Source organism: Muntiacus reevesi, chromosome 8 (genome assembly GCF_963930625.1).
Source record: "Muntiacus reevesi chromosome 8, mMunRee1.1, whole genome shotgun sequence".
Taxonomy (NCBI): domain Eukaryota; kingdom Metazoa; phylum Chordata; class Mammalia; order Artiodactyla; family Cervidae; genus Muntiacus; species Muntiacus reevesi.
The window spans coordinates 33,197,017-33,211,871 of NC_089256.1; the positions used below are offsets into that span (position 1 = coordinate 33,197,017).

Sequence of the window (14,855 nt, forward strand, 5' to 3'; positions counted from 1 at the left end):
AGCATCTAAGATGTCTAACCTCAGAACTAATTTGTCAAATTCTATCACAGAGCACCTATGGAACTGAAAAACACCTCAGCATGAACTGTCAATTAAAATGTGGTGTTAAAAGAACCACAAAATCTAGAGTGCCATATATTGCAAGGAAAGACACTAGTACAAACTCAATTAAAAAAATAATAAAAAACAGATAGTCAGATTTGGCGTGAGCAGGGTATGACACAAGAGGGGACTTTTTGTCCTAAACAACAGCACCACTCAGTGGTGGAACAATGGAGTGAACTGATGCACGGCATGAATGGAGGGTGTGAAACCACGATGGAGTCTGGGAGGAGGCAATGAGAGACTGCAGGAAGAGATACTGCGTTGCCATGGTAACTGTACCTGGGAGGTCAGTTAGGGTCTGGACAGGAACAGAAACCTGAGCTTCGCTTCCTGTAACTACATCGCCTGGATGTCATAAGAAAAAATAATTAGATTTCATAAAGAGGAAAAAAATTAGCTTTTCTTTCATATTTAATGCTATAATACTTTTACCTATCAACCTAATTACTAAAAGTACAGTGAGTCAAACTATAACACGATCTTAGAAAAATTAATATAAAGTATTTCTTAAAGGAACTAATTTTTAAAGTGTTTCCTTAAAAGTGTTTGTGCCTGTTTTTCTTGAGGAAAAAAAAAGTTTCTACAGGTCTAAAGTACAGGAAACTTGCCATCAATGGATACTGCTGAGCAGATTTCATTGTCCTACAAAAAACAGCATGATTTTATATTTCTTATTTAAAAAATTCTTTATCCAAAAGTAAGTATGTATTTAATTAAGAAGTAGAGATGTTCCTTTGAAATCGATTTCCTCCTGTAACAGACAAAATTTATTTTTAACGAAACTTGAAACCAATTTCTTCAGTGATAAGATAAAGACCTCAAAAAGTTCTGATTTCATATTAAGTACTGAAAAGATTTCTTAAGTTACCACATGCACTTATAAATGTCAACATGTAAAAATAAACCTGTGAACTGCATACCCTTTAAACTTGACATACTTACTATAGGCAAGATTTCACTTACAAATTGGACCTGTAGTAAATGCTTAAAATGAAGAAGTGCTCAAACTCAGAACACACAAAGGAGAAGGGGGTAAGGGAGTGCATTTTCAAAACACAGGAGAGAAAGGAAAAGGGGACGCTGGGAAGCTCCTGAGGTACAGGACCACTGAGAAGCAAGATTTTTTGGGTCTTTGCTTTCCTTCCTGGATGACAAAGTTCACCATGAAGTACAGTCACTGTCAACCGGATCCTCTCCTGGACAGGTCAGCATCTGAAGCTTTATGCTATTTTGAGATTAACAAGCTGAAAAACAAGCCTTCTTAAAAGGCACCACATTTTCTATGTATGATAACACATAATTAACAGATCTGCTTTCCCTGTAGCTCCTACACAATAGCAAAAAAAAAAAAAAATCCATTTTTTGAATTATATAACAACCTTCAGTGCCTTGACCACTTGCTACAATGATGATTTACAGCACAGACAGCTCATTGGAAATTACTGGGTTATAATTAGACCATGCCTATCAATTAACAGCACATGCACTTATATTCTCCCATAGCTGAAATAAAATCTATAAATAGGTACATACTCCAAATAACTGATAAACAACTTTTAGTGGAACTTCCCAGGTCCTGAATTTCCCTAATACAGTTAACTCTCTATTCACCGATAAGCAGTGTGCCTCATTTCTGTACATATGAAGATTTTCAAGGTTACGCTCGCTACTCATTTTACTCTGCAGCTTCTGGATCACCTATTAATGTATATTTAGAGACTGAAGCTAATTTTAATATTGACATCACCTGGAAAATGGTGGAGGACCATCTGTGCTCCCTCCTTCCTTCAGGACCCCACCCCCAACACAGATACCAACGGCAGAATGCACTTCAAGTAACAGATATCTGAATGCTGGCTTTCCCACAGAACTCTTCCTCTATATAAGCAGAGATAATTGAGAGTTAACTAACCTAGGAAAGCCATAAGGGTTTTCATCTGCATAAACAACCGCGTCTGGAAACAACGTTTAAAGTTTCCTACACAGTGCACTAAAAATGCACTAAGCACGCGGCTGCTCTGAGACAGTCAGAAGCCCTGTTCCAGTGCGAGGCTGAGGAAGGAGTCAGCACTGGGCTCACTCCCTTCTGGGACCAGGGGACACACCTGCAGATTCAGGTCAGCCTTGGGACGCGGCAGGACACTTGTGGGAAACGGCCGCATAAAGAACCGACGCTGGAGGGGAGTTAACAAACACACCATTCATCTAAGGAACCACAGGTTTTTAGAGCTGGCATGCTCCCCAGGGGTCAGTTCAAACCCCTTATTTCCAGGTGAGGAAAGGGTCAGAAAATTTCAGGATTCTGCCTGTGGTTCACTGGAGAGCAAGAGAAGGATCAACCTACCCTCGCTTCTACCGCTACAAACTGCTCTCTTCACCTTCTGCTCTGTTTTATTAAAACCTTTACTCAGGGAGGGGCGCTGACAGACCGAGTCATCCTTAATATGAAGGTTCGGTAGGTTGACGTGAGAAGAATAAACCAGAAATGAAAAGAAGAGTTGCCAAACAAGACCACTTCCGTGTTGCGCAGGGATCGGTTAGGAAATGCCCTAGCGATGCTCGTGTTCCAAGTGCTTTGCTTAAGTGCTCTGCTGTTTCCTTATAACTGGGGACTTAGTTTTCATCAATTGTTCGGTCCTCGTGTACTTCCTTTCTCACTCACTGTGATATTAATACTTGACATTTCCTTAGAGACACAACTTTATATTTCTATAGTCATTTGGCTTGGTTCCTCAGAAAATTTAAGCTACGGCATTAAGAGATTCTCTGACTCATTTGCCTGCCATCAGTTAGAATTACTACTAACTATGGCTTGTTATCAAAGTAATATTGAAATCATATTTGTTTAGAACAATAAAACAGTACAATTAAGAAATATATAAAATAACATTCATTTCCATCCTGGAAGTGGGCATGTCTCCTGGCATTAAAATATATTTACAATATGTTAAGGATTTGAAGTCTCCTTTTCTTTAAGCCATGTGTGATAGCTCTACATTAAAAAGGGTATAATAATATTAAAAGATGTTCCTATGTAAGGTAAATGGAATATTCTAATAGAAATTTAAACAGCAATTATATAAAGTCTAATACTTCATATAGGCAATGACAGATAAATGTAACTACCAGAACACACACTCATTGTTGAAGAACACACTTTGCTTTCTGTCACTGGCATATAGAATCCATTTAAGTTACCAGTTTAAATACCAGTAATTAAAATTTTTGATAACATTGGATGCAACTGTCGTCTTAAACAGAGTATATGGAACATGGGTTACTATTTGACGATTTAATATATTATTGTTATTGTCAACAGTGAATGGTGGGTACTGAACTTGGCTATGACCCAGGGACTCCTTTACAGTGTGGATGGCCAAAGACTCCAGGCTTTGTGAGGCCTTGGGAGTGATTTCTGTAGACTTTCTGCCATCATGTTAGTGTCTCCTCCTTCCGGAATACAGACAGCAGAGCCTCACAGCTAAAAACAAATGTAGCTGTTTCTAACTGGCTATGAGTCGGGTTACTTGATTCACACGTCTTTGGAAGTAAGTGGAAAATATGAGTTACAGGTTCTGGGCAGCAACCCGCAAGGCTCTCTTACGAACACGAGGGAGGGGAGGTGCTGGAAGCCCCTGAAGTAGAGGGTGCCTCCCCGAGCCCCGGCAGCAGGAACCTGCCGGCACAGCCCGGGAGCCGCGCACGCCCAGCCGGCCTCACGCTCCCCGCCTCCCTCAGGGCTAGGACGGAGACGCGGACCCTGGCTGCCCCGCCCCCGTCGGGGCTCTGCTTCCTGCTCCTCGACAGTACAGCTGGGAGAGGAATGCAGGCCTGCTGACCTGCCTCCTTGGAACCAACCGCAGGGGTGAAAGCTGGGACCGGCAGTGCCCAGGGTCCCAGGCCCGCCCCTTGCCAACGCTCTTCTAGCCAGAGGCATCACTGCACACGTCGGCAGAGCCCTCGGTCACCAGGCCTCAAGCTCTCTGCTGTGGCGGTTCCCACCAGGCTCTGGGCATCACCACGACTCAAATGCAAGCACACTGAGGCAGAAATGTTAAGAAAGTACTTTAACAAATTACCTCATAAAAAGTTCCTAAGAACAGTATAATATCTGAAATTCCCACTTAAAAAGAATCTAACAGATGTTTTACGGCTAAATTTTGCATTAATTCCTCGTTCTGGGATGGTAGTTCCTGGAAGTCAGGTGAGGAAGGCCCAGGTTCTAGCATCTTCCCCTTACCTTTGTTCAGCTGCACGGGCATGCTTTCCGATTTCATCAGCCTCTGCTGCTGCTGCTGCAGAGCATGCCTGGGGGCTTCCGCCAAGGTCTTGGTGGGAGCCCCGGCCGGGGAGGGGGCGCCGCCACTGCCCGCTGCCACGGGGCCACCAGCACCGCCAGGGGCCACCGCGGGAGAAATCAGCTTCCTTCCGAAGTTAATCAGGCTGTTTGAGACCTTATTTATATTTAGGGGAGCGCCTTTGGCATTGGTCCTGTTTAAAAAAAAAAAAAAGGTGGAGACACATTATTTACATTAGAGAACAACTCTATTTTACAGGGCAACCCACTCCAGTATTCTTGCCTGGAGAATCCCAAGAATGGAGGAGCCTGGTGGACTGCAGTCCATGGGGTCGCTAAGAGTTGGACATGACTGACAGACTTCACTTTCACTTTTCCTTTCATGCACTGGAGAAGGAAATGGCAACCGACTCCAGGGTTCTTGCCTGGAGAATCCCAGGGACGGGGGAGCCTGGTGTGCTGCCATCTGTGGGGTTGCACAGAGTCGGACATGACTGAAGCGACTTAGCAGCAGCAGCAGCTATTTCACATATTCTGTCATATAAAGACATGCTTTCAAAAGGGCCATTTATGAGCTCAGGTACACAAAGCGAGGTATGGAAACTTAAAGTGACCACAGAACATCCAACTGCAAGATTTTTGAAGATGTGGCTTATGGAATTTTTTTTGCTTACTTTTCATTCCTTTATTCATCAGGGCCTAACAGTGCCAACACTACAACCGCCTAAAACACAGCGCCCCTCCTGGAGAGTCCAGGTAAGAAGTACATCTGTTACATTACCATGGAAGTAGGTGGTGACGGAAGCCTGCAATGCAGGCTCTGAAGGGGCGGTCAGGGCTGGGCAAGCCCGGGGTGGCCGCAAAGGGGAGCGAGGGTGGGAACAGGTCTCCCCCAAGGCCGTGTTTCCCCGATTTTGAAACAGAAGCGCCTCTGTGCAGACAGCCGTGCAGCCAGCTCACAGAGTCCATCATGGTCCGGGCCCTGAGAGCCGAGTCTGCCCTCCCCCTGCCGCCACTTCCAGCCCCTTCCCACAGCCCTGCTCCCCTTTCCCGACACACCACGTTTTCCTGGCCTGCCTGTTGTGTGTCCAGTGCAATAAATGCCATGGAGACAGCACGCTGGTCTCTATCCCACCGGTGCCAGCATACACTAGGTGTTCTGCCAACACTGTTACAAGGCAGACAGACCCTTCTCACCTGGCCCCTGGCCACGGCTCGCCGCCCACAGGCAGGGTCCCAGCGCTGCTCCCAGACCACCCCTCCTTTCTGCTGTGTCTTCCTAGGAGTACGCCGCCTGGTGCGTGTGCACTTGTGTGCATGGCTGCAGCCCTTCCCCTGTGAACACTCATCCCTTCCTGGTCCCGCCCTCCTCACACAGTCTCGGTGAGCCTTCTGTGCTTCAGCCCCGGCCACTCGGTCTGGCCGTGGTCCCCGGCTCTCGGCCCACCCCCGAGGTCACAGTGACCGCGCTACAGAGCCCAAGGGCCAACCTCACCAAGCCGCTCAGCACTCAGCCCCCCTCCACGCTCCCCTCCTGCTCACACAGGCCTCTCCTGGAGACCGGGGTTTGCCAGCGCCAGTGCTCAACCTGGCAGAGAGGGACACTGAGTAAACATGTGTTAAAATGAAAGATTACTTCCCAAATGAGTCATCAGCTTTGAGCATCTCAGGGCTATTTTCCGGAAGACCAGGTAAGATTATTTCACTTGCGGAACACTGTCCATGTCAATATCAGTTTGTAATCCAGTCATTAACAAAAGCTTATTTTCTCACATTTAGCTTTATTTTCACAAAAGTAGGAAAAAGAAAATCAAATCTGAGAGATTCACTTGTCATGATTTTAGTCACCTTAAATTTTGCCATCGTTTCCTTTTCTCAGACCTATCTGGCAGCACATACATGGTAATTCTCCTACATTTTATGTGACAGCTGTATCCTTGCCATTACTAGCTGCTGTTCAGTCGCTGAGTTGTGTCTGACTCTTTGTGACCCCATTGACTGCAGCACGCCAGGCTTCCTGTCCTTTACTGTCTTCCCAGAGTTCGCTCAAACTCATGTCCACTGAGCTAGCAATGCTACCTAACCATCTCATCCTCTGTCAACAGCTTCTCCTCCTGCCCTGCTCTCAATCTTTCCCAGCATCAGAGTCTTATAGATACAGCTCTTGATAGAGGGAAAAACTGTAAAAAACAATATTGCATAGGAACCTGTAATGTTAGGTACATGAATCAAGGTAAATTGGAAGTGATCAAATAGGAGATAACAAGAGGGAACATCAACATTTTAGAAATTAGTGAACTAAAAAGGATGGGAATGGGTGAATTTAACTCAGATGACCATTATATCTACTACTGTGGGCAAGAATCACTTAGAAGAAATGGAATAGCTATCATGGTCAGCAAAAGAGTCTGAAATGCAGTACTTGGATGCAGTCTCAAAAATGACAGAATGATCTCTGTTTCCAAGGCAAACCATTCATTATCACGGTAATCCAAGTCTATGCCCCAACCAGTAATGCTGAAGAAGCTGAAGTTGAATGGTTCTATGAAGACCTACAAGACCTTCTAGAACTAACACCCCAAAAAGATGCCCTTTTCATTATAGGGGACTGGAATGCAAAAGTAGGAAGTCAAGAAACACCTGGAGTAACAGGCAAATTTGGCCTTGGAGTACAGAATGAAGCAGAGCAAAGGCTAATAGAGTTTTGCCAAGAGAATGCACTGGTCATAGCAAACACCCTCTTCCAACAACAAAAGAGAAGTCTCTACACATGGACATCACCAGATGGTCAATACCAAAATCAGATTGATTATAATTTTTGCAGCCAAAGATGGAGAAGCTCTATACAGTCAGCAAAAGCAAGACTGGAAGCTGTGGCTCAGATCATGAACTCCTTATTGCTAAATTCAGACTTTAATTGAAGAAAGTTGTGAAAATCACTAGACCATTCAGGTATGACCTAAATCAAATCCCTTATGATTATACAGTGGAAGTGAAAAACAAGTTCAAGGGATTAGATCTGATAGGCACAGTGCCTGAAGAACTATGGACAGAGGTTCATGACACTGTACAGGAGGCAGAGATCAAGACCATCCCCAAGAAAAAGAAATGCAAAAAGGCAAAATGGTTGTCCGAGGAGGCCTTACAAATAGCTGAGAAAAGAAGGGAAGCTAAAGGCAAAGGGGAAAAGGAAAAATACACCCATTTGAATGCAGAGTTCCAAAGAATAGCAAAGAGAGATAAGAAAGCCTTCCTCGGTGATCAATGCAAAGAAATAGAGGAAAACAATAGAATGGGAAAGACTAGATATCTCTTCAAGAAAATTAGAGATACCAAGGGAACATTTCATGCAAAGATGGTCACAATAAAGGACAGAAATGGTATGGACCTAACAGAAGCAGAAGATATTAAGAAGAGGTGGCAAGAATACACAGAAGAATTATACAAAAGGATCTTCATGACCCACATAATCACAATGGTGTGATCACTGACCTAGAGCCAGACATCCTGGAAAGTGAACTCAAGTGGGTCTTAGGAAGTATCGCATCACTACAAACAAAGCTAGTGGAGGTGATGGAATTCCAGTTGAGCTATTTCAAATCCTAAAAGGCGATGCTGTGAAAGTGCTGTCCTCAATATGCCGGCAAATATGGAAAACTCAGCAGCGGCCACAGGACTGGAAAAGGTCAATTTTCATTCCAATCACAAAGGCAGTGCCAAAGAATATTTAAACTACTGCACAATTTCACTCATCTCACACACTAGCAAAATTCTCCAAGCCAGGCTTCAACAGTATGTGAACTGTGAACTTCCAGATGTTCAAGCTGGATTTAGAAAAGACAGAGGAACCAGAGATCAAATTGCCAATATCTGTTGGATCACTGAAAAAGCAAGAGAGTTCCAGAAAATTATCTATTTCTGCTTTATTGACTATGCCAAAGACTTTGACTGTGTAGATCACAACAAACTGTGGAAAATTCTTAGAGAGACGGGAATACCAGTCCACCTTACCTGCCTCCTGAGCAATCTGTATGCAGGTGAAGAAGCGACAGTTAGAACTGGACATGGAACAACAGACTGGTTCCAAATTGGGAAAGGAGTACATCAAGACTGTATATTGTCACCCTGCTTATTTAACTTATATGCAGAGTACATCATTTGAAATGCTGGGCTGGATGAAGCACAAGCTGGAATCATGATTGCTGGGATAAATATCTATAACTTCAGATATGCAGATGGCACCACCCTTATGGCAGAAAGCAATGAAAAACTAAAGCGCCTCCTGATGAAAGTCAAAGAGGAGAGTGAAAAAGTTGGCTTAAAACTCAACAATCAGAAAACTAAGATCATGGCATCCAGTCCCGTCACTTCATGGCAAATAGATTCGGAAACAATGGAAACAGTGAGAGACTTCATTTTTTCGCATTCCAAAATTACTGCAGATGGTGACTGTAGTCATGAAATTAAAAGATGCTTGCTCCTTGGAAGAAAAGCTACGACTAACCTAGACAGCACATTAAAAAGCAGAGACATTACTTTGCCAAAAAAGGTCCATTTGGTCAAAGCTATGGTTTTTCCAGTAGTCATGTATGGATGTGAGAGTTGGACAATAAAGAAAGCTGAACACTGAAGAATTGATGCTTTTGAACTGTGGTATTGGAGAAGAATCTTGAGAATCCCTTGGACTGCAAGGAGATCCAACCAGTCCATCCTAAAGGAGATCAGTCCTGGGTGTTCATTGGAAAGACTGATGCTGAAACTGAAACTCCAATAGTTTGCCCACCTGGTGTGAAGAACTGACTCAATGGACAAGACCCTGATGCTGGGAAAGATTGAAGGAGGGAGGAGAAGGGGATGACAGAGGATGAGATGGTTGGATGGCATGAGCTTGAGTAAACTCTGGGAGTTGGTGATGGACAGGGAGGCCTGGCGTGCTGCAGTCCATGGGTGCGCAAAGAGTCGGGCACAACTGAGAGAATGAAATGAACTGAACTAGATATATCTCTGAATAGATAAACTAGACAGAGTTCTAAAATATAACTGATCCACAGTTCTATCGTAAAAAGCAAAGGGCTCTTCTTCTTTCCATAAAGTTTTCTCTAATGATTCTAGCTAATATTACAGGCTAGATATGGGAGACTTGGAATTCAGCTTTACAAAAGAAAGAGCTATTCATTTATAACACAATTAAATGTGAAAAAATTCTTTTCCAAATGGTTTATTTTGCATTATTTCATCTTTAGAGAAATGAGCTACACTTCATGTCCTTCCAAAAATTGTTGAAAATAATGTTTCCTAATAGAGATAACGATACATAGTGATGACACACTACTTATAATTTTCAGCTAGTTCCTAAGGAAGTAGAGCCTTTCTATTGACAGATATTACAGCTTAGCAATAGGGAAGGCACTCAGTACGTGTTTATTGAGAAAACGAATGAGCGACAAGTAAAGAAGTCATAAATTATGGACTCAGAAGGCATTCACCTCTGGCCTGATATTGCACTTAGCAGCCTGTGTGCAGTCCCCTTCTCTGCAGTGGTAGTGGAAAGAAGAGCTGTTATGATATTGAAGTTCCACTGCATTTTAGTTTTGCTTGTCTTCAAGTCGAGATTCATAATTCACAGATATGAAGAAGTTATAATGTTGTTACCCTTTTTTATAAACAAAAATGTACTAGTCGAATTCCCATATTGCCAGTTCTAAAATTTATATGTTGATAAAAGTGCTAAGAAACTGTTAGTGCATTATCAAGAGACTATGGTTAATGCATCTTCATTACTACTAATAACCAGGAAAAACATATAGATCAAGCTCATGCTGAGCAATTTTTCATCTAAATAGCTCCAAAAAGGGGATGAGCACTGTTATCCTATTTTGTATAGTTTTTGTTTTTAACCAATTTCCCCTCATCCAGTACCCAGAGCTTCTAGAAGAGTATTTTATTTTGAAAACAACTATTTAAGGTGACTCTGTATTTTCAGTTAGAAACAATCTTAACCAAGGTACTTATAGAGCAAGCATGCTAAGCACATTGTCCACTGATTGTGTTTCAGGCAGGACAATGTTTATGAGAAAGTTAGCTAAGACAGAACTTAAATATTAGCAGCAGCATTCTTCCCAAGATGTACTAAGCAATCTGCAATAAGCACTACTGGCTATTAAATCACATGTGCTAAATGAATGAAAATTAATGCAGCTGTCAAGAGAGTTGATGGACAGTGAGGGCTGGACTAGTCTGGAATAAAGATGAGACCAGTGTATACAGAGGGCTAAGGGGGCTTTGGAGTTAACAAGACAGTGAATATCAAATCTAATGAGTGCCTAGTTCTATGTAATTTCAGTAGTGTTGTTCACTACACACTCTAATTAAAAATAATACCATGTAGAAGGAACTGCTTCAAAACTGATCCAAGAACTTACTTTTGGCACAAGCTTCTTCAACAGGTTAAATTGGTAGCAACAGAGGCATTTTTTGGAAGATCCATGAATCCTTCAAAACACCTGTACCAGAACCTGACCTGGTTTCATGGTTGGGCCCCTTTTATTCAGTTTCTGGGACTCTGGAAATGGTGACTCTTGCTGCCTCTTTTTACCAACTCAATCTCTTGCAGCCTGGCTTTGTAACCTGCATTCCATTTACGGAAAGAGCTCCTAAGTTCTCCAATGCCTTTTTACTACCAGGATCATGAGCTTTTCTCATTAACCTAAAAGCTTTATAAAGCTTTTTTTGTTTTAAAAGTACTGTCCCTGTAAAAATTCTTCACAACCTCTTCTTCATGGTATCCAAATCTTGACACCCCCCTGATTTATTTCCTTCTTACCTAGAGGTTTATTTTTTAAGTCTAATAATACATATCTAATATTTGTTTACCTCACTCCTTTTGTAATAAAATTTTGTTAGATACTTGCTTATATTTTTGTCAAAAGAATGAGTTTTAAACTGATTTTTAATTATTTTCATCTATATCCCCAAAGGTTGAATGCTTGGTTCATCCATTCAATCATTCATTTTTCTTTCTTTCCCAATAAAAGCATTTAAAGCTATATATTTGCATCTGATTAAAGCAACAGTGTCATAGATTTTCCTCCAATTTTAAATAGTCTGTTGATTCAATTGTTATTTAGATATATTTAAAATTGTAGCTAGTTGGGTTTGTTTTGTTTATTACTCATTTTGTTCTGTTAAATGAAAACAGACAAATATCTGAATAATGGAAATAAGGAAATACTCTGATTTTTTCAAAAGAATTGTGGAAGCCAAACTGTTAAACAAACTGCTTTATACAAATATTTTTACTAATTACTTGGAAATGGTTGAATTTATTATAAGCAGCCAGTCTGGTTCACTAAAAACAAGTTGTTCTAAGAAAACTTTATTTCTTAAGATCAATGACACTGAAAGCTGTTTCTTTGAGAAGATTGAAAAAAAACTGATAAACCTTTAGCCAGACTCCTCAAGAAAAAAAGGGAGAGGACTCAGATCAATAAAACTAGAAATGAAAAGGGAGAAGTTACAAGCAACTGCATACCAATAAAATGGACAACTTGGAAGAAATGGACAAATTCTTAGAAAGGTTAAAACCTTTCAAGACTGAACCAGGAATAAACAGAAAATATGAACAGACCAATTGCAAGCAATGAAATTGAAACTGTGATTAAAAATCTTCAAACAGAAGTCCAAAACCAGATGGCTTCACCGGTGAATTCTATCAAACATGTAGAGAAAAGCTAACATCATCCTTCTCAAACTCTTCTAAAATTGCAGGGAGAACACTTCCAAGCCCATTCTACGAGGCCACCATCACTGTGATGCTAAAACCAGACAAAGACATCACAAAAATAGAAAATCACAGGCCAGTATCACTGATGAATATAGACACAGAAATCCTCAACAAAATACCAACACAGAATCCAAAAATACATTAAGAGGATCATACACCATGATCAAATAGGGTTTATCCCAGCATTGCAAGTATTTTTCAATATATGCAAATCAATCAATATAATATACCATATTAACAAACTGAAGAATAAAAGCCATATGATCATCTCAATAGATTCAGAAAAAGCTTTTGGCAAAATTAAACACTGATTTATGATAAAAACTCTCCAGAAAGCGGGCACAGAGGGAACCTACCTCAACATAACAAAGGCCACAAACCACAAACCCACAGCAAACATCCTTTTCAATGGTGGCAAACAAAGCATTTCCTCTGACTGTCCACCCTCGCCACTCTTATTCAACATAATTGGAAGTCCTTGCCACAGAAATCAGAGAATAAAAGGAAACAAAAATAATTCATATTGGAAAAGAAGAAGTAAAACTGTCACTGTTTGCAGATGACGTGATACTATACACAGAAAATCCTAAACTTGCCACCAGAAAACTACTGGAGTTAAACAATGACTCTGGTAAAGTAGTAGGATATGAAATTAATACACAGAAATCTCCTGCTTTCCTGTACACTGACAATGAAAGATCTGTAAGATAAATTAAGGAAACCACCCCATTTACCACCGCAACAAAAAGAATAAAACATCTAGGAGTAAACCTATCTCAGGAGGCAGAACACCTGTACACAGAAAACTATAGGATACTGATGATGTAAGAAGTCGAAGACAACACAAACAAATGAGGAGAGATACATCATGCTATTGGACTGGAAGAATCAACACTGTGAAAACCAGTATACCATCCAAAGCAATCTACAGATTCAGTGCAATCCCTCGCACATCACCAACGGAATTTTCCACAGAATTAGAACAAAAAATTGTATAATTTGTATGAAAATATAAAAGACTCCAAATAGCCAAAGCAATCTTGAGAAAGAAAAAGGGAGCTGGAGGAATCAGGCTCTCTGACTTCAGACTATACTATATAAATACTGTAATCAAGATAGTACGGTATTCATACAAAAACAAAAATACAGATCAATGGAACAGGAGAGAAAGGCACCCATGTTCACCTAATCTTTGATGAAGAAGGCAGGAATATACAAAGAAGAAAAGATAGTCTCTTCAATAAGCAGTGCTGAGAAAACTGGTCAGCATTATGTAAAAGAATGAAATTACAACACTCCCAAACATCATACACAAAAACAAACTCAAAATGGATTACAGACCTAAATGTAAGGCCAGACACAACAAAACTCTTAGAGGAAAACACAGGCAGAAGACTATCTGACATTTGTTCTTGTTGTTCAGTCGCTAAGTCTTTCTTGACTCTTTGTGACCCACGGACTGCAGCACACCAAGCTTCCCTGTCCTTACTAGCTCCTGGAGTTTACTCAAACTCATGACCACTGAGTCAGTGATGCCATCCAACTAACTCATCTTCTGTTGCCCCCTTCTCTTCCTGATTTTAAATTTTCCCAGAATCAGAGAATTTTCCAATGAGTCAGCTCTTCACATATCAGGTAGTGAAAGTATTGGAGCTTCAGCTTCATCATCAGTCCTTCCAATGAATATTCAGGACTGATCTCCTTTAGGATGGACTGGTTGGATCTCCTTGCAGTCCAAGGGACTCCCAAGAGTCTTCTCCAACATCACAGTTCAAAAGCATCAGTTCTTTGGCACTCAGTCTTCTTTATGGTTCAACTCTCACAACTGTACATGACTACTGGAAAAACCATAGCTTTGAATAGACAGACCTTTGTCAGCAAAGTGACGTCTCTGCTTTTTAATATTGCTATTTAGGTTTCTCATAGCTTTTCTTCCAGGGAGCAAGCATCTTAATTTCATGGCTGCAGTCACCATCTGGAGTGATTTTGGAGCCCAAGAAAATAAAGTCTGTCACTGTTTCCATTGTTTCCCCATCTATTTGCCATGAAGTGATGGGACTGGATGCCATGATTTTAGTTTTTTGAATGTTGAGTTTTAAGCCAGCTTTTTCACTCTCCTCTTTCACCTTCATTAAGAGGGTCTTTAGCTCCTCTTTACTTTCTGCCACTAGAGTGATATCATCTACATATCTGAGGTTGTTGGTATTTCTCCCAGCAATCTTAATTCCAGCTTGTGATTCATCCAGCTCAGCATTTCGCATGATGTGCTCTGCACAGAAGTTAAACAAGCAGGGTGACAACATACAGTTTTGTTGTACTCTTTTCCCAATTCTGAACCAGTCAGTTGCTCCATGTCCAGTTCTAACTCCTGCTTTTTGACCTGCATACAGGCTTCTCAGAAAGCATGCAAAGTGGTCTGATATTTCCATCTCTGTAAGAACTTTCCAGTTTACTGTGATCTACACAAAGGCTTTAGCGTTGTCAATAAAGCAGAAGTAGATGTTTTTCTGGAATTCCCTTGCTTTTTTACGATCCAATGGATGCTGGCAATTCAATCTCTGGTTCCTCTGCCTTTTCTAAACCCAGTTGGTACATCTGGAAGTTCTCATTTCACATACTGCTGAAGCCTAAGTTGAAGAATTTTGATCATTACCTTGCCAGCTAGCATGT

The 14,855-nt window shown here is 41.2% G+C and overlaps 1 protein-coding gene across 7 annotated transcripts in view; it reads right to left on the reverse strand.

Annotated features, from left to right (window-relative positions):
* The window catches only part of TBC1D5 (TBC1 domain family member 5), a 565,131-nt gene that overhangs the window by 60,840 nt on the left and 489,436 nt on the right, over positions 1 to 14,855 (reverse strand). For 6 of the 7 annotated variants that reach the window (XM_065943324.1, XM_065943321.1, XM_065943323.1 and 3 more), the window contains one exon: positions 4,346 to 4,596. In XM_065943324.1, the coding sequence (XP_065799396.1) occupies positions 4,346 to 4,596 (251 nt within the window). Of the gene's footprint in view, positions 1 to 384; positions 451 to 4,345; positions 4,597 to 14,855 lie in introns of all 7 variants that reach the window. The other variant, XM_065943328.1, reaches the window with a different exon arrangement.